At 39.7% G+C, this 24,546-nt stretch overlaps 14 protein-coding genes across 14 annotated transcripts; 4 read left to right on the top strand and 10 right to left on the bottom strand. All coding sequences in view use genetic code 12, as the record gives it.

The window, feature by feature from the left end:
- Positions 1–270: 270 nt before the first annotated feature.
- Positions 271–963, bottom strand: PEX11 (Peroxisomal membrane protein PMP27; the record flags this gene model as incomplete). Its single annotated transcript, XM_006685734.1, has 1 exon — positions 271–963. One exon carries the CDS (start codon positions 961–963, stop codon positions 271–273), a length of 693 nt encoding a protein of 230 aa, XP_006685797.1.
- Positions 964–1,234: 271 nt separating this feature from the next.
- On the top strand, positions 1,235–3,715 carry PSN45_004786 (uncharacterized protein; the record flags this gene model as incomplete). Its single annotated transcript, XM_066158369.1, has 1 exon — positions 1,235–3,715. One exon carries the CDS (start codon positions 1,235–1,237, stop codon positions 3,713–3,715), a length of 2,481 nt encoding a protein of 826 aa, XP_066014466.1.
- A 130-nt stretch (positions 3,716–3,845) lies between these two features.
- CTR9 (protein required for normal CLN1 and CLN2 G1 cyclin expression) lies at positions 3,846–7,106 on the top strand (the record flags this gene model as incomplete). Its single annotated transcript, XM_066158368.1, has 1 exon — positions 3,846–7,106. The coding sequence occupies one exon, from the start codon at positions 3,846–3,848 to the stop codon at positions 7,104–7,106; it is 3,261 nt and encodes a 1,086-aa protein (XP_066014465.1).
- A 49-nt stretch (positions 7,107–7,155) lies between these two features.
- Positions 7,156–7,686, bottom strand: PSN45_004784 (uncharacterized protein; the record flags this gene model as incomplete). Its single annotated transcript, XM_006685218.1, has 1 exon — positions 7,156–7,686. One exon carries the CDS (start codon positions 7,684–7,686, stop codon positions 7,156–7,158), a length of 531 nt encoding a protein of 176 aa, XP_006685281.1.
- Positions 7,687–7,767: 81 nt separating this feature from the next.
- Positions 7,768–8,514, top strand: PSN45_004783 (proline di-methyltransferase; the record flags this gene model as incomplete). The annotated part of the gene is made up of 1 exon (XM_006685217.1): positions 7,768–8,514. The coding sequence occupies one exon, from the start codon at positions 7,768–7,770 to the stop codon at positions 8,512–8,514; it is 747 nt and encodes a 248-aa protein (XP_006685280.1).
- A 104-nt stretch (positions 8,515–8,618) lies between these two features.
- On the bottom strand, positions 8,619–10,242 carry FGR2 (small molecule transporter; the record flags this gene model as incomplete). Its single annotated transcript, XM_006685216.2, has 2 exons — positions 8,619–9,655; positions 9,732–10,242. 2 exons carry the CDS (start codon positions 10,240–10,242, stop codon positions 8,619–8,621), a joined length of 1,548 nt encoding a protein of 515 aa, XP_006685279.1.
- Positions 10,243–11,377: 1,135 nt separating this feature from the next.
- On the top strand, positions 11,378–12,505 carry PSN45_004781 (uncharacterized protein; the record flags this gene model as incomplete). Its single annotated transcript, XM_006685214.1, has 1 exon — positions 11,378–12,505. One exon carries the CDS (start codon positions 11,378–11,380, stop codon positions 12,503–12,505), a length of 1,128 nt encoding a protein of 375 aa, XP_006685277.1.
- Positions 12,506–12,577: 72 nt separating this feature from the next.
- PSN45_004780 (uncharacterized protein) lies at positions 12,578–14,473 on the bottom strand (the record flags this gene model as incomplete). The annotated part of the gene is made up of 1 exon (XM_006685212.1): positions 12,578–14,473. One exon carries the CDS (start codon positions 14,471–14,473, stop codon positions 12,578–12,580), a length of 1,896 nt encoding a protein of 631 aa, XP_006685275.1.
- Positions 14,474–14,609: 136 nt separating this feature from the next.
- On the bottom strand, positions 14,610–16,967 carry STE11 (ATP binding; the record flags this gene model as incomplete). The annotated part of the gene is made up of 1 exon (XM_066158367.1): positions 14,610–16,967. One exon carries the CDS (start codon positions 16,965–16,967, stop codon positions 14,610–14,612), a length of 2,358 nt encoding a protein of 785 aa, XP_066014464.1.
- A 249-nt stretch (positions 16,968–17,216) lies between these two features.
- DCR2 (Phosphatase dcr2) lies at positions 17,217–19,484 on the bottom strand (the record flags this gene model as incomplete). Its single annotated transcript, XM_066158366.1, has 1 exon — positions 17,217–19,484. The coding sequence occupies one exon, from the start codon at positions 19,482–19,484 to the stop codon at positions 17,217–17,219; it is 2,268 nt and encodes a 755-aa protein (XP_066014463.1).
- Positions 19,485–19,811: 327 nt separating this feature from the next.
- On the bottom strand, positions 19,812–20,051 carry PSN45_004777 (uncharacterized protein; the record flags this gene model as incomplete). Its single annotated transcript, XM_006685732.2, has 1 exon — positions 19,812–20,051. The coding sequence occupies one exon, from the start codon at positions 20,049–20,051 to the stop codon at positions 19,812–19,814; it is 240 nt and encodes a 79-aa protein (XP_006685795.1).
- A 137-nt stretch (positions 20,052–20,188) lies between these two features.
- Positions 20,189–22,252, bottom strand: PSN45_004776 (uncharacterized protein; the record flags this gene model as incomplete). The annotated part of the gene is made up of 1 exon (XM_066158365.1): positions 20,189–22,252. The coding sequence occupies one exon, from the start codon at positions 22,250–22,252 to the stop codon at positions 20,189–20,191; it is 2,064 nt and encodes a 687-aa protein (XP_066014462.1).
- Positions 22,253–22,404: 152 nt separating this feature from the next.
- On the bottom strand, positions 22,405–23,243 carry RPL21A_2 (60S ribosomal protein eL21; the record flags this gene model as incomplete). The annotated part of the gene is made up of 2 exons (XM_006685209.2): positions 22,405–22,876; positions 23,233–23,243. The coding sequence occupies 2 exons, from the start codon at positions 23,241–23,243 to the stop codon at positions 22,405–22,407; spliced, it is 483 nt and encodes a 160-aa protein (XP_006685272.1).
- Positions 23,244–23,503: 260 nt separating this feature from the next.
- Positions 23,504–24,421, bottom strand: RPS9B (40S ribosomal protein uS4; the record flags this gene model as incomplete). The annotated part of the gene is made up of 2 exons (XM_006685730.2): positions 23,504–24,072; positions 24,415–24,421. The coding sequence occupies 2 exons, from the start codon at positions 24,419–24,421 to the stop codon at positions 23,504–23,506; spliced, it is 576 nt and encodes a 191-aa protein (XP_006685793.1).
- Positions 24,422–24,546: the final 125 nt, after the last annotated feature.

Raw genomic sequence — 24,546 nt, 5'->3', positions numbered from 1 at the left:
GTCCCTGGATGACAGCAACGTTGGCTCCGAAACATCTTTGGAACAGTCGTTTGTGGTTCACAAAGACTCTCCAGGCCTAGAGAATAAACTACAAGCACTTATCGAGTCTCAAGATAACAGCGATCAACTTCACCAAGAACTCAAAGAGTTGGCAATGGAGTGGTTTTGGAACGGATATTATAAAGGATTCTCCCACAACAAAGAGGCTACACAATCTACTGATTTGAATAAATAAGAAATATACATATATCAACTCAACTATGAAACCAATCAGGTGGCAGCCCATAAGTCTCTCAAGCCCATGACAGACGTTATGGTACCGGCCAAACCCACGTCACCTTCGGTGAAGTGCAAGTAGTCCAACGAGTTTAAAGCAATAAACGTATCCAACAAATCCCAGATCAACTTTCTCTTGGCTTTGAACAATTTGGACTTGACATCTTTGACATCAATCTTCTCGTCACTGTCGCTGGCTTTCAATTTGATGGTGTTAATCTGGTACGATCTCAAGGAATTTATCACTCCCGCCACAAGTCCCAACAACCAGAACCGTGAAGCCCAGGTACTGGCCTTCGACCATCTCTTGCTATCCACCAATCCCAACATCTTCACGAAGATGAACCCGTCGATTGTCAAATAACCGGCGTAGCCCAAATTTCTGATGACGGTAGTCTGTTGCAAAACCGGGTCCATCAACTTATTGTCAAAAGCCTTGGACGCAGCTTCGAAATGGTGCAATGGTTTCAAGAACCGCATTCCCTTTCTAAGAAACGTGACTTGGGCCTTCAAGGTCTTGAATGTGTCAACCACCTGTTTGGAGTATCCGGTTCTGTACAAGTAGTAGGATAAGAATCTAGATAAATATGCCACCAATCTAAAGGACTTTTCTCTTTTTGGGGTGGTGTCCAAGAACCGCAACAACTTGGCATAGGTAGGGTGATATATAAGGGCGTCAGCAACCATTTTCTATGAGGATCTATTGAGTAGTCCAATCAAAACCAATTAATGTTAAAGGTTTAAAAACAGCTGAACGTGAATTTCGATGATGGGAAACCAGCTCCTTTTTAAACGTCGTTTGCTTGTGAGTGCTACAGGAAACTTTGGGGTAAAAGGAACCTTGGTCCGAGGAAGCGCGAGTTCCGGTTTTGGTGACACAAAGCCACCAGCAACGCGGCCTAGGACCCAAGTGCGAAAAACTCAAAACATAGATCGATCCACATAAACAACCAGGTATATGATTGGTAATAAGGAGAACGTCGACCCAGACGGCTTGACAAGCATATTGAAACACCCGCACCCAGATTTACAACTAGAAGCTGAGTTTACAGACCCCAGTATTGCTTCTATCGACGATGGGGATACCGCCACCCGGTTCAGAAGGCGTGTTTCTTTTGCACCAGAGGTCACTTTACACAAGATAGACTTTATTCCTCAACCCCAGAACCGCCGTCGGACTATAGGAACCGTGGAAGAACACGAGCTGAGCATCAGCTCTGTTTCCAGCTCTGCGTCTGTTTCATCTGACTCTCGTCCTCCTTCCCAAGTTCCACAACCAATACAAGACAGTTCCGACTTAGAGGACGAGGTGGAGATGGAGTTGACTGAAACCATTAGGAATATTCGAGAAGACACTATGGAGTTTACCCAATCTTTGGCCAGGCTCAATGTACCTGCTGCAGACGAAATACACGATAGTATGGAAGAGACCATGGAATTCACCCAATCCATGCCTGTGATCAGAGCCACATCTCTGGGGTCTCAGGATAGTGCTTCGGGGGTCTATGATGAGCCCACGATGGAGTTTACCCAGCCAATATCTCACATAGCCAATGTGGGTGACTTATCGACCATAAATGAACAAGATGAAGTGGAAAGTGTAAATTCACGCGTGGACGAACCTGAGATGGAGGTCACTCAGTCGGTGTCCAAAATCACCAAGGAAGTTAACTCTGTGGCAGTAGATGATATACCAGAAGAAGAAATGGAGGTGACCCAAGCTATCTCGAAAATCACCCAGCAAGAGCCAAATGACGAAATGGATGTCACTCAAGCTATCTCGAAAATCACCCAACAAGAGCCAAATGACAAAATGGATGTCACTCAAGCTATCTCCAAGATCACCCAACAAGAACCCACTGAGGATATGGAGATGACTCAGCCCGTATCTTCAATTCATCTGGCAAACCCCAGGTCTTCGCTTACTGATGAACTTTCTCCACAGTTTCCCGATGTGCAAATTCCAATTCCTTCAGACTTGAATAACAAGAGACTCAGTGAATGGGACCAAGAACCGGTTATCAAGGTGCGTAAGGTCTCAGAAAGTGTTCCTGTTGATATTGCTTCTTCTGAAGTACCACGGATTGTAGATAATCTCAGAAACTACAAAAATGTGTCGTTATCCCAGTTTTTAAACGATCTTGGAATCAGGTTCTTTGATGATATAGAGTCTGACGACGTTTCTAACGATTTGTTGACTAACAGCTTGACAGAAGAGGAATACGCCCTCGAGGATTACATGAAAGCGAACAATAAGCTACTTGTGTACTCGTTGTATGAGTTTAGCAACAAGGATTTATCGAAGAACTTAGTTGAAGGAAGAACTTTATACGAAGAGTTAAATAGCACAATCCTGGAAAATAACCCCGATTTGTTCAAGGAATTTTATTCTTCCAGCCTAAGTGAACAAGAATCTTTGAAAGCAGATTTATCTTTAATCCAAGAATATGCCAAGTTCGAGGCAAAAAATACGTGGTACAAATGGAGAATCCAACTCGTGGAGAACCTTTTAATCAAGTTACAAACAAAACATGAAGTGCTACTTTCCGATAAGGAAAAGCTTGAGAACAACTTGAGGCTCATTGCTGAAGAGTTTGATAGCAAGGTCGAAATTCTCAAAGACTTAAAAACCAAGTTGTCCGTCATCCACAAAGCAAAAGAAAGTTTCAAGAGTGACTCAGGAGAGTTTGATAGACTTAAAACTCAGTTATCCGAGTCAAAGGATGATATTCTCAAAATCCAAGCCGAAATGATGGTTAAATCCAGTGAATTGTTAGCATTAATTGAAAAGAACAATGGGTATGACAACACTGTTAAGACATTGACAGAAGAGATTAAGAAACACCAGGCTTTGATTGATCAAAGTAGAAAATTCTCTGAGCATGATATAAGGCTATTGAACTTCAATTTCAAGTTGTTTCAGGCAATGTCTGGTATTGAGTATAAGTGCAAAGAGGAAGGGAAGATGATTTTTTCATACAAAGAATTCAAGCTCTCCTTGGGTGGCGGTATAAAGGTTGAAACCACAGTACCAACATTGTACAATCTGTGGATCTATGATTACATATACAGATCGATAGACTCTATCAATGGTCTGACTATGGAAAAGTTTCATAAAATCAAAATCATCATCGACAGATTCCACAAACTCGACAAGGAGATCTTCAAAATCTCCATAAAGTTTCCCATCAAAGTAATTGAGAAAGACAATTCAAATGACTTCGGATTTAGCGTCAGATTCTCCAAGAAAAACGAGTTCAAGGCAATAGTTCACTTCAAAGTGCCTTTAACCAGCTTGGTAGAAGAGGATACGGTGCACTTCAAGCTTGAATACGAATTAATAAAATCTTATGATGACAAAAAAATTGATTCCATATTATCAAGTTTGAAACATCAGTGTCATATTTCCAACGAAATCTTGGATAACGCTGTATTATAAATGTATATTAGTATCGGTAAGTAGACAGTAAAAGAAAATCTCAAAATTGTTTGGCGCACTTCTATCCGCGATGTTTAGTGTCGACTTGGAAAACTCACTGTCGATAATACAGATTCGTTATTGAAGCAAAATGACTTCTGCATTACCTGTTGATGATATATCATATTACATAGGTAAACAGGAATCAGATTTTCTGGGAAGCTTGGATGTACCCTTGAGCAACGGTGAGGTTGTTTCTATCAATCTTGTTGACGAACTACCTGATGATTCCAATGAGTTGATTAATTTTTTGGAAACGGAAAATTGTCCTTCCAAATATTGGATAAGCGTATCACAAGGTTACGCCCGTTTAGGCAACTTAGACGAAGCCTTGAATGTGGCTGAGGCTGGTTCCAAGAAGTTCACTTCATCTAAAGACAAAGCATTTACCTATTTCAAGTGCTGGTTGTACTTGGAGTTCATCAGCCTGGGAGTGAAGAAGTCTGAATACATAAGCAAGTTGGACGACGAAATGGTGGAAGTCTTATATGATGATGAGAATACTTCTGGTGAGTCCTTGGTGGCATTGGTGTCTTTGAAGGCTGTTTACTCATTACTCAAAAGCAAAGATGAAGAAGCATTGAAATACTTTGAACACTTATTGAGCATCAATGAGATGAACTGCTTTGCTATGTTAGGAAAAGCACAGATAATTTTGAAGCGTGCAACTAATTATAATGTTGCATTGAAGTTGTACCAACAGGTCCTCCTTATAAATCCATCGATGAAGCCTGATCCAAGAATTGGAATTGGTTTATGTTTCTGGTTCCTCAAGGATTACAAGATGGCGTTAAAAAGTTGGCAAAGGAGCTTGGAATTGTACCCAAATAACGTAAAAGCCCGAATTTTGGTGAATTTGTACAACTTTAACCACACTTTCAACCAATCGTTAAGTGACGAAGACTTTGTGCAGAATTACAAAGACTGCTTACTGAGCTTAGATGAGAACTTAAAGTTGAGAAAAAATGATCCTGTCATCTTGCTAGTTTTATCTTCCTATTACTTCTCAAAAGGAAACTACGAGTTGGTAGAGAAAATCGCCAACAAAATTATTCAAGATATAAGTTCTGCTTCTAACAGCACTACCAAGAATAAATTAACGAAGTCTCAAATGAATGTGTTGTCACAATGCTCCTATTGGTTAGGTAGATGTTACTTCAAGCAATTGAACTTTACACAATCTCAACGTTACTTCCATGAGTCTATTAAATTCAACGAAAATAACTTTGCTAGCAGATTGGGATTAGGGTTATCACAAATCAGCAGAGAATTGAACCAAGAAGCTATCATAACATTTGAACAGTTGAACAAAATCAACCCTAGAAGCTTGGAAGTGAACTATTATTTAGGGTTGTTGAACTCACTGCTTAAATCTAGAAGACGGAACCAATTGGCTATCCAGCACTTGGAAAAGTATATCAATTTGAGTAATAATAGGGGATTGAATAGTGATACTTCTAATGATAGTGAATCTTACTGGTTGAACAAAGAGCCAATCAATTTGAATGCCTATTTGTTGTTGAGCAAATTATATGAGAGCAAGGATATCAACCAGTCATTGAACTACTTGGGTAAGGCAGTTGAAAGCAGAATTCAAATTAACAGAGAGGTTCCGGTCGAGATTTACAACAACATTGGTGTATTTAACTTCAACAAAAATAACCTTGAGTTGGCTTCCTCAAACTTCAAGTTGGCTCTTGATAATTTGGACAAGGTCTCTGAAGATCAATTAAGAGAAGACTTGAAGGTAACTTTGAGTTTCAACTTGGCAAGGTCTCTCGAATCCACTGATGAAGAGGGATCCATCAAGGCTTACGTGGAAATTTTGGAAAGCTGTCCTCAATACTTTTCTGCTAAGTTACGGTTGTTGTTTTTAAATTTGGTGTCTGACAAGAAAGCGAAGAATGAAATCAAGGAAGAAATCGAAGATCTATTAGAAACCCATTATTCTAACATGGAAATCAGATCATTTTATGGTTGGTTCATTAAAACTTTCGGAAAGAGCATTGGTTTGAAACCAGATGCTGACACCAACCACCAGAAAGACACATTAGTGAAGTACGATTCTCACGATTCTTATGCCTTGATTTCTCTCGCCAACATATATTGCATCATGGCAAGAGACTTGAAAGGTTCTAGCAATGAAGAGAAGCGTAAAAAATACTACATTAGGGCAGTTGAGTTATTCTCGAAAGTATTGTCTACCGATTCTAAAAATGTTTTTGCTGCTCAAGGATTGGCTATCACTTACATTGAAAACAAGGAATTAAACAAAGGGTTGGATGTTTTGAGAAAGATCAGAGACTCTTTGAATGACATTTCTGTTTACTTGAACTTGGCACATGTGTTGTTGGAATTGAAACAATTCAACAAGGCCATTGAAAACTACGAAATTGCTTTGAAAAGATTCACTAATGGTAATGATGCAAATATCTTGACCTACTTGAGCAAGAGTTGGTTATTGAGAGGAAATGCCGAGAAGAACTGGGGCTATTTGCTCAAGAGTTTGGAAAATGGAGAATCTGCCTTGAAATATTGCAGTGAGTCACAAGTTAACAATATGAAGTTTAACGTGTCCTTCATCCAATATCAAATGGCCGACTTTTTGATTAAATTGACTGTCACTGAAAGAAAGGTCGATGTTATTGAAGAGAACATTAATGGCTTAAAGAAAGCCATTGATATTTTGAACGAACTTGTGGAAAGTCCAAATGGAAAGGGAATGCCATACTCCAAGGATGATTTGAAATCTAGAGCCAGTATGGGTAACACGTTGTTAAACAGATTGACGAATGTTTTGCAAGATACTATTGACTATCACTTGAAGATCGATGAAAAATTACTCGAAGCCCATAGAATCAGACAAGAAGAAACGAATGAAAGACTCAGAAAGGAAGAAGAAGAAGAGTTGAGATTGAAGTTGATTGAAGAAGAAAGGGCCAAGGAGCGTGAAAAGTTACAGGAACAAGCCAAAATATGGGCTGAGGAAAACAGAGTTGTAGATGAGCAAGACAACGATGATAAGCTCTTTGATGAAGAAATTGACAAAGGTAAAGAAAACAAGAAAGGAGGTAAGGGTAAGGGTAAAGGCAAGGGTAAAGGTAAAGGTAGAAAGAAGGATTTCTTGAATGACAGTGAATCCGCTACCGATGTTTCTGAACCGGAGCCTGAACCAGAAGAACCAGAAGATGAGAAGCCATCCAAACGGAAGAAGAGAAATAATGTCATCGACAATGATGATGAAGATGGAGATGATGAGGTTGTGGGACACAAAAAGAAAAAAGTCAAATCATCTGAATTTATCGAAGACAGTGATGAAGGATTGGACGAAGATGAGTTATTTAATGAGTAAATATAGACAACTGCACCTGTATAATTAAAAATATAAATGTATCAATTAATCATGCCTGATCGTTAAGCCAGTCTCTTAAATTTCTGTTGGACTCCATAGTCCTTTTGTACAACTTTTTTTCAAATTCATCCAACGACAAGATAAAGTTGTTATTTATCTGTTTGGAAGTATTGCTAGCAAAATTGTTGATTTCATAAGCCCTTTCTTTACATAACTTCTTAAGAGTCTCACTAAGCTCCTCATCGGTGAATAGGGCACACCATCTCTCAGCAAGTATATAAAAATTTGGAGCAATGGAGTGTAAGTCGATGGATACCGGATCCGATTTAATGGCATTTTGCACTGTGTTGTTCAATGCATCTGGAGCAAGCAACATTATAATACTTGCATCACCACTTACTGGTGCTACTGCTAATGATTGAGCTAGCCAAAACGGGAGTTCGACTTTTGTATCTTTCTTAATGGCTTTTCCTGGTTGATTATCTAAGTGACCAATTCCTGGTACAGTGAAGTTGAATCGGGTGGGGATCTTCTCTGAACTGGCAAGAATGTCGCTGACATCCCAGTAGTTCTGTTTCATTTTGATAGTATCAACAGAAAAACACTGGAGTCGCGTTTCGTATCGAATAATTTTAGCTCATCGAAAACCAAAAGACTCAAAATGCCAGTCAAGACAGCACAAGGAACTTTGAGTGGTGAAGACCATTACGAAGGTAATGCCGATGCTAATATAAACTACGACGATGCTATTGAGTATTGGAGCTCAGTTCCAGCCTCTGTGAATGGAGTTCTAGGAGGATACGGTGAGCAGACTTCAGTTCCTAAAGCTGATATAGTCGGATCTCTGACCTTCATAAGGAAGCTTCTCTCCAGAATGTCAGTTGCTGAAGGTGAGAAGAAGTTGACCATCGATATGGGTGCTGGAATTGGTCGTATAACCAGGGACTTCTTATGGAAAATCAGTGACGAATGTGATTTATTAGAGCCAGTAAAGCCATTTTTGGATAGAATGGAAGCTGAGTTACAGGACGTAAAGCAAAGAGGAAAGTTAGGTGACATATATCCGGTTGGAATGCAAGAGTGGGAAATTCCACCTCATAAGCGTGGAAAGTACTGGCTTATATGGTGTCAGTGGTGTGTGGGACAACTCCCAGATGAAGAATTGGTGAAATTCTGGATCAAATGTAGAGAGAATTTAATGGAAAATGGAACTATGATTGTTAAGGAGAATATAGCCACATTTGAGGATATTTTTGATGAAACTGACTCGTCCGTAACCAGAACTGATACTAAGTTCAGAGAGTTGTTTGTGCAAGCTGGGTTTAAGTTGATTGCCAGTGATGTACAAAAGGGGTTACCCAAGGAACTATTCCCGGTTAGAATGTACTGTTTAAAAGCAATAATCTGATTGAGACTACATTAGGTAGATAATAGATAAGGAGGGCATTAAGAATCCCGATTAGTCTGTAAAATACGCTCAAACATACTATCTTAAAATTTAAAATATTAACCCTAACTTGGTCTGGATTTACTTGGTTCGAATGGAAAAGTCAACGCCAAGAACCCATTCACTGTGATTAAACCCCCACATACGTATAATGGAACTGCAGAAGCAGTGTTGCTGTAGTAGGCTATAATCGGAGAAAAGATCTGACCAAATCTGGTGATCATAATACAACAAGCATTACCAGTAGCTCTTGCTGTAGCAGGCATAATTTCAGGAGAGTAAGCATAAAGACATCCAAAGTAGATGTACAAAGTAGCATACACAATCGACGATATTGCTAAGTTTTGGGCATGGTTGGTGATTGCGGTATAGCCAAAAAAGAACGCAGCACTGGAAAAGGCTCCAATGGCTAAAACACCTCTTCTTCCTAGTATTGGAACAAAGTACAAGAGACCCCCAGCTATTAAAGGACCAGCAATTGAAACGACGTTACTTACGACGTTATCTCTGTACACCCCGTAAGTAGTGCTAGCAGAAATATTAGCACCTCGGGTGGCTAAATACGTTGGTAAGAACGCATAGTAGATAGGGTAGCAAATACCCAAAATCAACCAACTGAGAAACAAAGTGAGTGTAGATCTAGCCATCTTCTTAGTTCCAAACAAAATCGACAAATGTTTGATAACCAACTTAAACACCCCAACAATACTCCTATCTTCTTGAATACCATGATTGGAAACAATACTACCACAGTCTTCCAATTGAGCCAAGGTCAAGGTGAATTTACGGTTGTACTTTTCAGCCAAACCCTTCAACAATTCGAATGCTTCTTCGTCCCTGTTATTGGAGACCAAGAACTTGGGAGATTCTTTCAATCTCACAACCGTAACACGCAAAATGGCTAAAACCAACACTATGGCACCATTCACGTAGTAGGTGTACCTCCAGCCTCTATTATCAGCCGAGTCACAGTGAGCAGAGTCGGGGCCTTCACACGAAAAGTTGGTCAAGAATGCCCATGCAATAAGCACAGCCACTGTTTGTCCAATACCCCAGAAGAAGGCAAAGAACGTCAACAACCATTGTTGTTTGAATGGTAAAACTACAAAAAAGTTAGTATCAAAGATTGGCAGTCTGCGAGCAAAAATAATTGCAGCCAAAAAAAAAGCACAACATACATTCCAAAAAAACACAGGTGTCCAACACCAAATTACCTCCAAAAGCAAAGGCACTTAAAGCAATGAACAAACAGTAAGTAGCCATCGAATTCATGGCTCCGGTGATGATCACAAACAAACCAGACAAAAACAAAGACCAGTTAAAAGCGGTTTTTCTACCAATGATATCGGCACCGTAACCCCAGAAACAGGCTCCTGCAATCCCTCCAATAACCATGGCTTCGTTACTGATAGGGAAAGACTGGTCAAATTGGTAATTCACAAATTGTCTCACAGTGGACTCCAACATCAAAAGTTGCGAGTCGGTGGCATAACCCATCCCGTTCAAGAAGAACAACTTCAAATGGTACGGTGTGAACCCAATCTCATCTAAAGTGTTGTTAATCAACTTAAGTTTTTGGGCTAAAGCGGTATCGTCCGACTCCGAGTCATACAAATCGGAAGCACTTGACGAGGAAGAAGCAGACTTTACGCTTTCTTGGATGTCCTTTTCGATATCAGTAGCAACCATGTTGAGAAGATTTTAAGTTTGCAAACTGGGAAAAAATGATAGACCGATGAGATGGGGATACGCATCCAATTAAATAATCTTGGAATTATGCAAACCACCAACGTATCAGAGAAAATTTCAAGGACAGCCCATAGGCGGAAAAAAAAGCAAATATGTTATATACATTATCTTGTGCTGAAGAAAAAACAATAATTATTTTCGTATGCACAGAAATATTACTGGGCCAAGTGAATGCTCAACAGAAGTGGCACAATTGTGTGCTTTGTTGGCAATATCAGCAATACCACTAAACCAAGGCAATTCACATGTCGCCGTGTGTAAAAAAGCCTCTTCTATCAAACCTAGAATAAATAACCTTCCATGCTTCGACCAGTCGTAATGGTGAGTTCTTTGGGAAATGTGTAGCCTAAGGTCCCACCTGCAAGCGGGCGTTTTTATGTCCTGGTCCAAAGAGGAAAATCTTTCCCTGTGCAAGACTCGAAAAGGGCTTGGTAAAATGAAAATGAGCAATTGCTGAATGCGACCATGCCAGGAATGAAGGTAAAACTTACGTCATGGACACCTGATAGATAAAGATGCTCCAGTTTACTTCTTCGGAGCTACCCGACCTCACCTAATGGTAGAGCTATGTAAACCTGGAGAATGCAATCGGTGGACCCTTATCAGCAAAGACCGGTTTAAGATACCTTCTCCTCAGCCCTTTCTGATTGCCGATCGGTAACTGGTATTAGCAATTAACTGTGGCAGTCATCCACAATTTTTAGCTTGGATAATGCAATACTAGGTGGGGAACGCGCAAGCGACAAAAATGTAGGCAGGGACCTGTGATGAGGTAGTGTGTAGGCGAAATTCGAAAAAGGCTTGCCACGAAAAGCCGAATATCGAACTATAGCGAACGACATTTTATACTTTGCTTGCCGAACTAAAAGGAGGTAAACGCGACATTAATTTAACGGAAGTATTCATTTTATTTGGTATTAACTGTATGATTCAAAACTTTGGTGTAACATTAAAGGTAAAGTTAGCAATGTAGTAGCGGCTATCTGATTGGCCACCATTGGATCCACAGTTGAAAAATTGGTTATACCCGCAATTTTTCCTCGTCTCTGATTCTATCTTATCCTTATCTTTACTTATGGTTGGTATTTCGACTAATCTTATTCACAACAAAACAGTTTCTCGGGATGTTATACCTCCCATTAACATTTCCACTACCTACAAGTATTCCGAAGATCCAGATGACTTAGTCAAGGTAACAGACCTGAAAGGCTCAGAGGACTACTTCCTTAACGATACTTACTTCTACTCAAGGGTCAATCATCCCACCAGTGAATTGCTCGAGAAGGCCTTATCTAAGATCTTGGACGGCCATGTGGTGGTGTATAATTCTGGATTGGCTGCCTTTTTTGCTGCTTTAACGTACATCAATCCTAAGAAATTGGTTATCGGCCAGGCGTACCATGGCTGCCATGGGATCACTAAAATCTTTTCTCGTCTTAATGGATTGGAGGTCTTGGACTTGAAAGATCCTGGAAGTTTTGACAAGTTACAAAAGGGTGACTTGGTTCATCTTGAAACCCCTGTGAATCCTCACGGATTGGACTTTGATATTCTGTACTATGCGGAATTAGCTCATAAGAAAGGTGCTTTGTTGATGGTGGACTCGACGTTTGCACCTCCTCCTTTGCAGTATCCGTTCAAGCACGGGGCTGACATTATAATGCACTCTGCCACCAAATACTTTGGGGGCCATAGTGATCTCTTGGCAGGGATTTTAGTTGTCAGAGACAAATCCGTCCAATACAAGTTATATGAAGACCGGGTTTATTTGGCCACGAATATAGGCAACTTGGAATCAACTTTGTTGTACAGGAGTTTAAAGACATTTGAGTTACGGATCTTGAAGCAGAGTGACAACTGTGAACAATTGGTCAAATATTTAAATGATCACCGGGCTGAATTCAAGGTGTTGAAAGAATTGTTCCATGGGTCGCTTCAGACAACCAAGTACCCTGACCAAATTACAAAGCATTCTCCAACATTCGCTTTGACTTTGACGTCGGAAAAATTGGCTAAAAGTTTACCTTCAAAATTGAACTACTTTGTTCACGCTACATCGTTAGGAGGTGCTGAAAGTTTAATTGAGTGGAGAGCACTCAGTGATAGTTCTGTCGATCCTTCATTGTTAAGAGTAAGTGTTGGTCTCGAAAACATCGACGATTTAATTGAAGATTTCAAGAACGCTCTTTTGTCATTAGAATAGACATACAAGATGAAAAAGGGTAATATTAATATTTATTCATACAAAATTAAAAAGTCGTGAAAAATGTTCTCTTTATGCGGTATTTGTGTTTCGTTCAATCATGTCGTCAATTAGATCAATGTCTAATCGTTTGGTTATATCCAGCTCTAAGCATCCCGTTATTAATCCATTAACCCATTCATGATCTTTAAGAACATTCTCCAAGTCCTTCCGATTGAATTTGCCCTTTATAATCATGGCTCTGAGCCTGGGTTCATAGAAATGCTGGAATGGTAGTCTTCCCATGATCATAGTATAGATCAAGATTCCAAGAGCCCAAATGTCTGCTGATGGGCCAAGTGGTGGGGGGTTCGGTAACAATAGTTCAGGTGATGCATATGGTAAAGATCCAATGTGGCTATCAGGCAAGTCTAGGTCCACTTGACTTTGACGTTTAAGCTCTTTAGCTTTCATTTCTCTAACGTATTTTTTGATACTTTCGAGAGAACTGCTCAGGGTAGGCTCACTCTTTGAGGGAGAATTCGATCTTGACATAGATTTAATTGATAAGTTGTTTCTAGATCGAGACTTCTCATTCAACTCGTTGAGTAATAACCTGCTGTGGAGACTTTCTCCTTTATAAGGTTTGCGGACTTCGCTCATGGAACTTTTGGATCTGATTTCTGTGCTTGACCTCAGCCTATAGAATCTTGACATTCCAAAGTCACAGATAATCATCTGCCAATCATCTTCTGCTTCTTTAGTCTTATCAACCAAGATATTCTCAAGTTTGATATCTCCATGAACTATGCCTGAGTTGTGTAAATACTGGACTCCTTTGACGATTTGTCTAGTGAAATTGATTACAAGTTCTACTCTTCTTGAGCTAGGAATGGAAAAAGAGGATATGCTTTGAGCTGATCTTACAGGCCTTATGGGGCCTCCCCCCAATGATTGGGCATCCTCAGAAAAGTCTTCATTTCCTTCAATAACCCCCCATTTCAGAACTAACTCAAACAATGTTCCACCTTTGATTCTGTCCATTAAACAAAAGATAGAATCTTCTGTTTCAAGATATTTGAAGAGTTTCAAGATTTTTGGATGATTCAACTGCTCCCAAATCATAATCTCTCGCTTGAATAAATTAATGACACTCATCTTCTTATTGCTAACAATCTTCATGGCATAGGGGTTCTGGTTATTATCGAAGCATTCTCGAATAGTACCCCACGCACCAAACCCTATGACTTTACCCAATGTGTATTCCATGACTCTAGCTCCTTTCTCGTCAACATTCAAGGGAACTATCTTTTTCAAGTCTGTGGTCGATGAAAGTAATCGGCCAGCCAAAGTCTTTTTACCGAAATAGTTCTTCATGTATACGGAAAATTGAGAGTAATCAACGTTTTCATTGATCGACTTCACTACTTTTTTCCTCTGGGAGTATGGCATATCATTGAAATTGGATGGTAAGCTGTCTAAGATCATGTCAAAATCACTTTGACTCGTCTTCATTCGTTTCAATGACATCAGCGTAAGCGACCCTTGAAAGATCTTCTTTGGGGAAACCCGAGCATGCAAATCATCCAAGTCCAAAAACGAACTGGTGCTGTTGGTTCTTGACAAATCTGGTGTGTCACTCCACTTGTAAACCATGTCACTAAAGTTTAAACCAGGAATGTATTCATCTTCGATTCCAAATGGACGCCCATGAGATCGACTGTATAACCTGCTGATACCGGACTCTGTCTCTTGATCCATATAGGTTCTCTTTGGACGAAATAATTCGTCGTCATACAACCTATGTCCTGTTTCCTCATCGAAATTGTTGACTTCAGTCTCTGAATAAGTTCTAGTCAACTTGTTCAATTGGTGTTCATCATCATACGTATCAAGAGTGTCATCATTATCGATGTGATATTTGCTATTATCAAGTTTTCGAATATCAGTTAGAGATACCTTTGCTTGTGACTTTAAGGGGATCTCCATGTCATCTACAAAGTCTTTTTTTCCTTCTCAAACAAAATGCGGGTGTTGATTAATCCAACCTTATTTTTCGCAACCAATCATACTAGCAAGAGGATCGTAAATATATACCTTATATCTAGAGATACAATATATAATATTACTGTTTGGATATGATCAAGGGGTTTAAAAACAGCTTGGAGAGTAAATCTATGGCGTCTGGGCGATTTTCGTATTCCAATTCAAAAGTTTTGGTCAAAAATTCTTTGGCTTCTGGAGTACACCATTCAGGAATTACAGGGCTGACATGGGTACCAATCTTGAAGATAGCTTGCATTTGCGTGAAGTTAGGAAAAGGATGCTTACCAGTAAACATTTCCACAATAAGACATCCGACAGACCAAATGTCAGCTTTTTTGGTATAAGCCGTTTGCTTGACTACTTCTGGTGCCATCCAATAAACAGATCCTTGTAGCGATGCTCTTCGGCTAGTTTTTTTATCCGGCTCATTGCTGTCATCACTCTTGTTAGTTATCTTCTTGGAAATCCCGAAATCACTTATCTTGACCGTCCCTTTAATATCAATCAAAATGTTCGCTCCTTTTATATCACGGTGAATAATGTCTTCTCCATGGAGGTAGGTCAACCCAATCAAGACTTGGCGGATAAAATTCCGTATCAAAGGTTCCTCGAATGGTCCGTACGACATCAACATCGATTGCACAGATCCCCCGGGGACGTATTCTAGGAAAATATTCAAGTGTTCTTCAGATATTGAAGACCCCAAGTATCTGACAATATTTTTGTGGTTTAAATTCTTTAACAACAACATTTCATGTTGCAAGGCTTCGACCATTAAGTTTTGCAGTTCTGGTTGTGAATTGTTCAAGCTAACTTGTTTGACAGCCATCAATTCTCCTGTGAATGGCGACATTCCCAAATACACAGTTCCAAAACTGCCGGACCCAATCCTTGCACCTTTCAACCAGTTTTTAGGTCCATCTTCCTCCAAGAATGGACTTGGTTCTAAGTCACCATATTCAGCTATGAAGTCACCATCATCAAAATAGTCGTCGTAATCCTCATCGTCCGAATCCACATTCAATAGTTCAATCCTTGAATATCGATTGTTGTCGTTAGATTGGTCAACAAAGTTAGCTGCTATCGATAATCTAGCCTTATTGGATGAAGCAGTGGTGTGATACTTCAGATCCCCCCCATAAGGTGATTGACTTCCGCTCAAATTAGATTTATCAGAGTTAATAGACGGTTTGCTGAATATCGAGTAGTTATCCCCGGGGTTCACCACTTCCTCAATTGAATTCACGTGATTCACCATCATTTCACCAATAGTTCTTCCTGAAGGTAGTCTGCGTTGTTGCGATGAGGAATTATCGCTAAGGTTGAGGGAAGGAGCTGGGTTTCTAACGGTACTATTACTGTATACCGAGTGTCTTTTGTGACTACTGGAATTAACAGAAAGGTTGCTTCCCAATCCTAAACCATTGTATGGTAGTCTTCGTGAAAATCTCACACTATACCTCACACTGTTTCTGATACTTTGTTCCAACTCTTTATGATGGGCTTCCGGGAAATATTCTGCCAAATTAGAAGAAATCAACTCACTTGGAGGTCTTTGGCCAAATACTTGTCTCAATGTCGGTGGCTGGTTAATGGCCGGTTCTTGTTGAGTATTTATAGACTTGGCTTTATTAAACCTTTCGTATTTAGCCATTATTTTTGCACTCACTTCCACTTGAGTACTGGTAGGATACTGGCCCTTTTCACATAACATTACCCGATGCTTTTCGAGTCGTTCGGGAGAATAACATATCGTGACAAGTTCCACGTCATATAACAAGCTAACTGCATCAATTGAATTAGAATTTTGAATGTACGTGTCATATTTGTTCTCTTGCAGTTTTATACCCAACTTTCTCAACACTTTACGTTTGATGGACTGGGCATTGAAGCATCCTGTGACATTCACCTTCTTTAAAGATCCATCCGCTAATATGAAAGTGATGTTTTTGTTGGAGTTCTTATTCTCTGGAATAGCCGAGTTCTGGTTCAAATTGATGGTACTTTGACTCATATTTTGTATAACATTCACATCTGTTGACTGAACTATCGTGGATTCGGATGTCATTGCATAGTCGCCTATATTGAGGGCACTAGGTCTATAAGTAGGTGAGGCAAGCGTATAAAGGTTCAAGCTGTTATAGAGTTCGTCAATGGAGATAAGCTTCTTCAATTTCTCTGCCTTAAGATTGGAGACGGCTATTTCGAGTTTCAACCGATCTCCCACTTTTGTAACCCCAAGCTCTTTGAGGGCGTTTGTGTCAAGCTCTGGAACAAGCTCGTATGTAACCCCTTGCTCCACAAACTTGGTATAATAGTTTTGACAATTCGATTTGGTTAGCCATTGCTTTAGCTCTTTGAGATCAATGTTAGGAGTTTCAACAGCTTGGGAAGTGGTGGGACTCTCTGAGTCGAGATTTTTGGATAGTGCTGACATATGGTTGGAATATATTGTATGTGAGGATGAAAGTTCCAAGTGCTGGTTTAAGGGATTGAATTGTGAAAAGTGGGAATCGAATTGTGTGCTGAAACAAGTTCTTTGAATGAATCGAAGGTTTGTAACGCGAATTTGTGAAATATAGTTTACACTGAGATGTAAATACCAAATACAGCCATACGCTTAGATACTACAAGATGACAGATTATTCATACTAAATACATTATAGTTGGAAATTAATACTATACCTTAACCCTTAAAATTAACTACCTCCCCAAGAGACACAATCACCTGCTTATCAACCTTGGTCTCAGGATCTGATTCCAATCTCTTCCAAGTTGTTATTTCTCCCTTGGTAGTATCAAATTCGAAACTTCTTAATCTCCTTATGTATCCCCCATATCCACCGTATCCACCTTCTCCAGAACCACCACCATAGCATAACCACATTTTATTTGAATTCAATTCTTTGCTATTTTCATTGTCAAGAAGGCAGTAATCATTACAGTGATCATGGCCCACACTAATAGCTTTGACACCAAGTTCACCTAACTTTGTCCGAGCATGGGTATTATACTTTGGTGCCGTGATTCCTTCACGTTTTTCTCCAATATGAGCTTGGTCCAAGTTACGGTACTCTGGTAATGGGATATGGAAAAACGCCATTGACATGTGATAATTGGGGAAACTTTCAATTTGAGTCTTGAAACTACTGTATTCTCTTTCGGCAAACATCAACTGTGAATCCTTGATCCAGTCATATCCGGGATTGACTTTTGGATTTTGAGAATATTTGTGAGTATCGAGGAGATACAACAACAAGGCTGAGCTTTTAGGAGAGGATCCTTGAACACTTATGACATAATTTCCAATTCCAGAAACCTCTTCGGGGCCATTGGCTGCCAAGCTATAAGGCAAATTAGAAATTAAAGACATCATTTCATTCCTGGGTATAGAACCTTCATCATCGTGATTTCCTAATGTGGCTGCAAACGGAATTTGTCTCGTGATAAATGGATACACTGCTTTGAAAAGCGCTGATTCACTGTCTGGTGCTTCATCTCCAAATATCTGATCACCAGTCAATACCACCAAATCAGGGGTTTCGATATCCAACACTTTTTCAAGGAACTTCAAGGTTCTCGGGTCGGCTTCGCATCCTTTAGCGGTCGAATCAGGAGCTGGATCTCTACATTTCCCTACTCCAGTAGAGAAGTGTAAGTCAGCTACTTGAAGAATCTTGAATTTGCCTTGCTTGTCGATCTTCAATGGTTTCTGATACTTGGACGATTTGTAGTCAACTTTGGCACCTCTTCTGAATGTCAAGTACGGTTCTCTTCCTTTAGATGGATTAATCCCTGAGACTGGAGCATCCTTAATAATATTCCAATTTGGCCTTGGTTCCACCGCATCTTTACCAAATAAAATATCAATACCAGTTATAGCTTTGGTGGTAGAATAATATTCGAATTTGCACCATATTCCATTGGACTTGTGCTTCCATCCACTTTTATCAAGCTGCTCTTGAGTGGGAATTTCATAGTGGATATTGAGATCCAGTATTCTCTCCTCAACCTTCCTGGATTCTAGTTTAACCTTTGGTTCAGATTTTGGCTTTGTCTCCTTTTTGGTAGGAGCTGCTTCCGGGTCAAATTCACCTTTGGTGTCTTGTTGTAAAGAAGCTTTTTGATTCTCCAAAGACTCTGCAATTTGCTCATCTTCTGCTTTTTGCACTTTTTTAGCTTTTTGCTTTTCCGATTCCTCATTAGTCTTCTGTTTCTGTTTCTGTTTCTGTGTGTCTTTCTCTTTCTGTTTGTCTTTTTGTTTGTCTTTAATTGCCGTCTCATCTTCCTTTCCCAAGGCTTCTTTTTCCTTCTGGTCAATCTGATCTTGCACCACCTTATTACCCAAGCTGGCCTTGTGCTTATAACTATCTTCTTTGGATAGTTCTCCTTTGACACCATGATTTTCGTAATGGATCTGATCTTCGTCATCATACACGTCAGACTTTCTGAATTCTTCCAAGATCTTTTGAGGAAGTTTCATGTTATTTCCTGGAATTTTGCCATCCACCTCGGGGTTATACACAGCAATATCTGTTATAACTAAGTTGCTGAGGCTCTCATCAAGCTGACCATTCTGAAAAGCATCATGTTTGAGGATTTTGTAACTGAAAAACTGTTTGTGTAAAAAGCTCGACCCCAATGTTAAGTCTTTATCAACTCTGTTCCAACCTCCAAGCACACCCAAGTCTCCATTAGCACCTTCAGCACTTCCGGGGACTCCACAAAGAGGGTTGTTTCCGTTGAATTTAAGGCATTTTTTCACCAGGATATCGATGATATATAGATCAGACGATGGTTGGAAAAATGTAGGTGTCAAGTAGTATGGAATATATCGATTGATATCGATATAATTATGTTGATTGGCAAAGAACAAGAGTGCAGACGCAGTGGCAAAGAATCCAATCGTATACACTACTGCTCTTAAGAACCGTTTGGATAATCCGAAGCTCATATAGACGTAACGTAATAAGTTCATTCTTTTTCTCGCGTTCGCATTGTTAAGATAAGGTGTTCATCAAATTTGAAGTAAAAAATAATAGGAAACGGGGCAGACCCTTATAGAAAAAATATCACAAGAGCATTGGTTATGTTTCTTATGAGGCTTACTCGTCTGGAGAAACGGTATGTAAAATCAGAGAGAGTTACCTGATTCTTAGCCGTACACTAACCTTTGTATTACCTGATCGTATTTCTGTGAATTTTACAATTATCTTGCTTCCCTCCTAATTCCTGTACATTTCCATAATATATAACCACCTTTTATTTTCTAATAACAAAACTACAGGCTTTTCTTTTCTTCCAACTCAGCTTCTCTAGCCTTGGCGGCTGGAGTCAAGTCAGGAAAGTCCTCGGTTGGTGGTTGTGGTTTGTGGTGCTTTGGCCCTAACAAAACTGAATGAGGCTTATTAATACTGGAGAATGGAACCTGCTTATTGCCAATCTTCACATAGATATCGCTAGGGTCCATGTCGACAGCACTTTTGGTGGGTTTAGGAGAATCTTGGTTGTTTTCTGACATTCTTCAAAATTATCTATTTGTAAATTTAAAGTGGTTGGATCACTTGCTTTATATATATGGCAAAACCGCACCAACGTGCAGGAATAATGACTAGAAAAAGTGCATTGCGTTTATTGCAAAACAAAAAGAGTGCACGCCTATATATTTGGCAGAGCCTCACCACCAGTACTGGTATTGATACCAACTTCGGGAATCATTCGAGTATTGATACCAGTTGTGTGGATGGTTATAAGCATGACTATCAAGTGCAAACCGACACAGTAGAGCAAAAATAACATTCTGGTGGTTCTAGTGGCTAGAATCGCTCTTGTCAAGCTAATAAAGATTCGCTCAAACGGCGAAAGTCTTGATGATATTCTCTCTTGTTCTTGAATTCTGAACTGCTCAATGGGATGGAGCTTGGACTCGTAGCTGCTCTTGTAGGGGTTGTTACTCTCCAAGTCGGAGTTTCGTTTAGGTTGCAATGTGCTTCTGCTTTTGCTATTATTACTGGTAGCTGCAAGATACCGGGTTCTTTCGTAAAGCTCCTCGTTATCCTTCTTGAGTTTGTTGATGGTTCGTTTGAGGTCATTGATGACTGTGTGTTGTTTTTTGACTTCATTGTCGAGTTCGTTGGTTCTATCTCTGAACCGATCTCTTTGTTTGGTGATAAGTGGAAGAATAGACGATTCGTCGTTGTTGTTATTGCTGGTACTTAGCGAGTTCAAAGAAGGGGCAATAATGCTCCCAGCAGGCTTCCACCCACTTATCATGCTCATGTTATCATTGAAGTTGCTGACCTTATCGAATTTAGATAATTCATCTTCAAGTCTCTGATTTTTCTGTGTAATGTTAGTGATTTGGGCCGTGCAATCAGCTAATTCTTTTTCCAACGATTGGAGCTTTGATACAAGCGCATCATGTTCTGATCTATAAGTCACAAGCTCGTTATTTAAGGCCTTATTTCGCTTGATGAGTAAACTGTCAACCTTATTTTTGGTTTTATAGTTAAGGGAGAGACTGCTAGAGTCAGCGTCATCTTCGCCATCTTCTTCTGAATCAGCCTCATCATCTTCAAACTCAATCTGCCTCAAGAAATGGAGCTCAGATTTGATCTCATCATAGTCTTTTGTCTTATTGGCTTTAACTTTCAAGTCTGATATCTCACTCTTCAATTGCTTGATCTCTTTATTCAAATATTCAAGATGCTTGTTGTTATTACTGGTGGTATTTTTGATGGACTTTCTTGATTGTTCAAGCTCGGCTATTAACAACACGTTCTCACTTTCTAATTCGCTAATCTTGCGGTTGAACCCTTCTTTCAAAGTTTCAACTTGTAAATTGTTCTTCAGAATCGAAAGCTCTCTTCTCAAGTCTTCATTACGCTTTTCTACTTCCAAAAGTCTCTGCTTACTGTATTCAGCATCTCTAGAAACAATCTGCAACTCGGCCAAGATTGTCAAGTTATCATTATTGGAATTCAAATCTTCATTTTGTGAGTTCAATTGAAGTTCGGTAACCTCATTAGAGGTCTTTAATTCTTCAATTGTGTTCTTGTAATCATCTAATTGCTTCTGGAGTAATTTTTCTTTTTCTTGCCAATTGGACTCCTTCTCGTCGATCAACGCCTTGAACTCGTCCTCTTTAGCCTTAAGCTTCGTGCTTAACATTTCCGCTGATTGTTGCTCAGTTGCAAGTAGTCTCTTTTTAAGCTGATTATAATCGGCCTTTTTACTCAATTCCTCGTTCAACTTGTTGATTTCCGCCTTCAAATTAGCAACATCTCCACTCTCAATCACGCTGTCTAGACTGATCTCCAATAAAGGCTTTGGATCGGGAGCTTCTGCAATTGACCGGTAGAAATCAAAAAAATAACCTTCAATCTTCTTCAGCTTATTTGTCAAGGTGTCAATTTCATTTTGGTACAATTTGAGCAAACTTTTGAATTGGTCGAGTTTTTCAGGATCAGAAAGCTTCCGGAACTCTTTGGTCTTCGAAGCTAAGTTCTTTCTGTTCAAAAGAGAATCCTTTTGCTCCTCTTTAATTTCAATCCCTTGTTGATCTAATTGATTTTGAATAGCTGGCAAATCAGTTTTGGTCCAAAACTCCAACGCATTGTTAAAGACATTGGATGCTGTCCCCAAAGTCTTTTGGTCGCTGTGCTTGAGAGCGTTGGCCTCAGAGTTTATCTGGGATGCTTTACTTTGGGTATCTTCACTCATGGCTTCGAGGTTTAAAGAATCTCGCGCGCGGTGGCAGAAATAAATACGATGTCAACTTCCACGTATGTGTTCGGTTATGCAAAAGCCTCTATAAGGCAAAGATGCCACAAAAAACACAAAACTAAAACTACATGCATTATCTATACAAAATCTTAAATGAAAGTTTCGTATGGGACTGGAGCTAAGGTTTGAGGAACGTTACCTTCGGTAGAAACAATTCTAGCATCTCTTGGCTTAGCAGGCTGTCTCTTCAAAGACACTTGTTCACCATTGGCCTTGGCTTCTCTCTTCAAAGCAGCGTTGGTTTTGACTCTGTTCAAGAATTCTTGCCGACAAGCAGAGTGCTTGATGTGTTCAACTCTAATGTTGACTCTCTTTTCAATATATCTGTGGCCAACAACCTTGTTGATGATAATACCGACAGAAGACTTGGTGACATTGTAGATGATACCAGTCTTACCGTGGTAGAACTTATGGGGCATACCCTTTTGGACGGCACCATTCACTTTGATGTCGACGATATCACCAACCTTGTAGGTCTTCAAATAGGTGGATAAAGGAATAACACCATGTTTCTTGAAGTCACGTTGGAAGGCGTAACGAGTACGGGATCTATAACCGTGACTAGATGATGTTAGTATGGGTTTAGAATGGTTGCAGATGAAGAGTTCAATGGGACCTGAGGAAATCATCAAACATAAACTTGCCGAAATGGTACGAAATGATCTAAGATGGAGTGACGTGAAAGTGAAAGTAATGGTCTTTCAACACGATATCGGTAGTTATGATTGAACAGTCTATTCAGATGTCCTTTTTTTATTCGTTTCTCTGTGGTACATAGGTATAGTGAGCACGATGATATAGTCTACAGAAAAGCCCAGAAAACACAGACAGCGTCCAAATAGACACATCCGAGTCTCCAATCTCCTCTAATATCCATTCACTCCTTCTATCTGCTATTGGAAATGCTGACGACATACGATTTACCCATAGTGTTGTAGTATTAGTTGGATTCAAAATCTGAAAACTTTTTAGTGAGAAAATTTCTGGAGTTGGATATTGACAGGGTTGGAGCCCCAATAACATCCCGTGATTGCAAAAACCACCTGTCACAATTTGCAACAGTACACCCTCTTAACAGTAAAGATACTATTATTGAATAATAACCTTATATTCCTATTCTACACAAACTATTTGGAAAATGTAACCAAAATGTATTAAAATGAAAAGTAAATAGATGCGTTAACTAATTTATTCTTCATCCTCTTCAGCATCACCGGATTCAGCACCCTTAGCCTGGTTTCTTCTCTTAACTCTTCCAGCTCTTCCACCACCGTATGGAGAGTTGTGAGCAAAGTCAACGTGCTTTTGAGAGTCCAATCTGACCATGAAAGATGGAATGTTAACAATTTGCTTACCAACAGCAATGTGTCTTTGGGTAATCAAGACTCTGGCGTGGTGAATAGATCTGGCCAATCCCAACTTGAACACTTGGGTTTGCAATCTTCTTTCCAAGAAATCTTCAACGTTTAAAGCCAACACGTAATCCAACTTCATCTTGTCTTCAGACAAAACACCAATTCTCACCAATCTTCTAATCAAAGCATTACCTTCGAATAATCTCTTTGGGTCCTTTTCGTCTCTGGTCAAAAGATCACGAGCAGCTCTTCTGATTTTAGACAATTGAAAGTTAATTCTGTAGATTTCTCTCTTGTTCTTTAAACCGAATTCACCGGCCAACTTCAACTCAGAATCTAATCTGGCAGATTCATAAGGCTGCTTTGGGACAGCGAAAGTCTTAGAGTAGGTTCTTGGGGCACCTGGATTTAATGTTAGTACTAGGTTGGAGGCAATGAGAATGAAGAGAAGCTACGAGTTTTCATCAAGACGTTACGGCCAGAGTGTCACCACATTCATACCACCACACGTCACTAACAAGTGTTCGCAAGACATTTAAGTAGTTGCGGACAGCACCAGTGTGTATGTTGTGAATGTGAGACTTATTCTTAAATAAAGTGATTGAAGTGTCGGGAGTTCAATCACAATAAATAAGCTCTGAAACGTTCCAGCAGACAACTGCCGGACGTCTTTAATGAGGACCCGAACCTCTAGGTAATACTAGTATCACCATCATCCTGCCATGTGTAGTAAACTTCACATACGAGGCATATTGAAAAACTTTTGATGAAGTGAGAAGAAACTGAAAAATTTTCCAGCGCTAATAATTTATACCAAGAAATGAGCAGGGAAAAGGGTCGTGCATTAGGCGTATTTATCAAGAGCTCGAGAGATGA

Source organism: Yamadazyma tenuis, chromosome 7, assembly GCF_029203305.1.
Source record: "Yamadazyma tenuis chromosome 7, complete sequence".
In the NCBI taxonomy this organism is placed as follows: Eukaryota; Fungi; Ascomycota; class Pichiomycetes; order Serinales; family Debaryomycetaceae; genus Yamadazyma; species Yamadazyma tenuis.
Note: the sequence above shows the minus strand (reverse complement) of the source record. Positions and strands in the feature narration are given on the sequence as shown.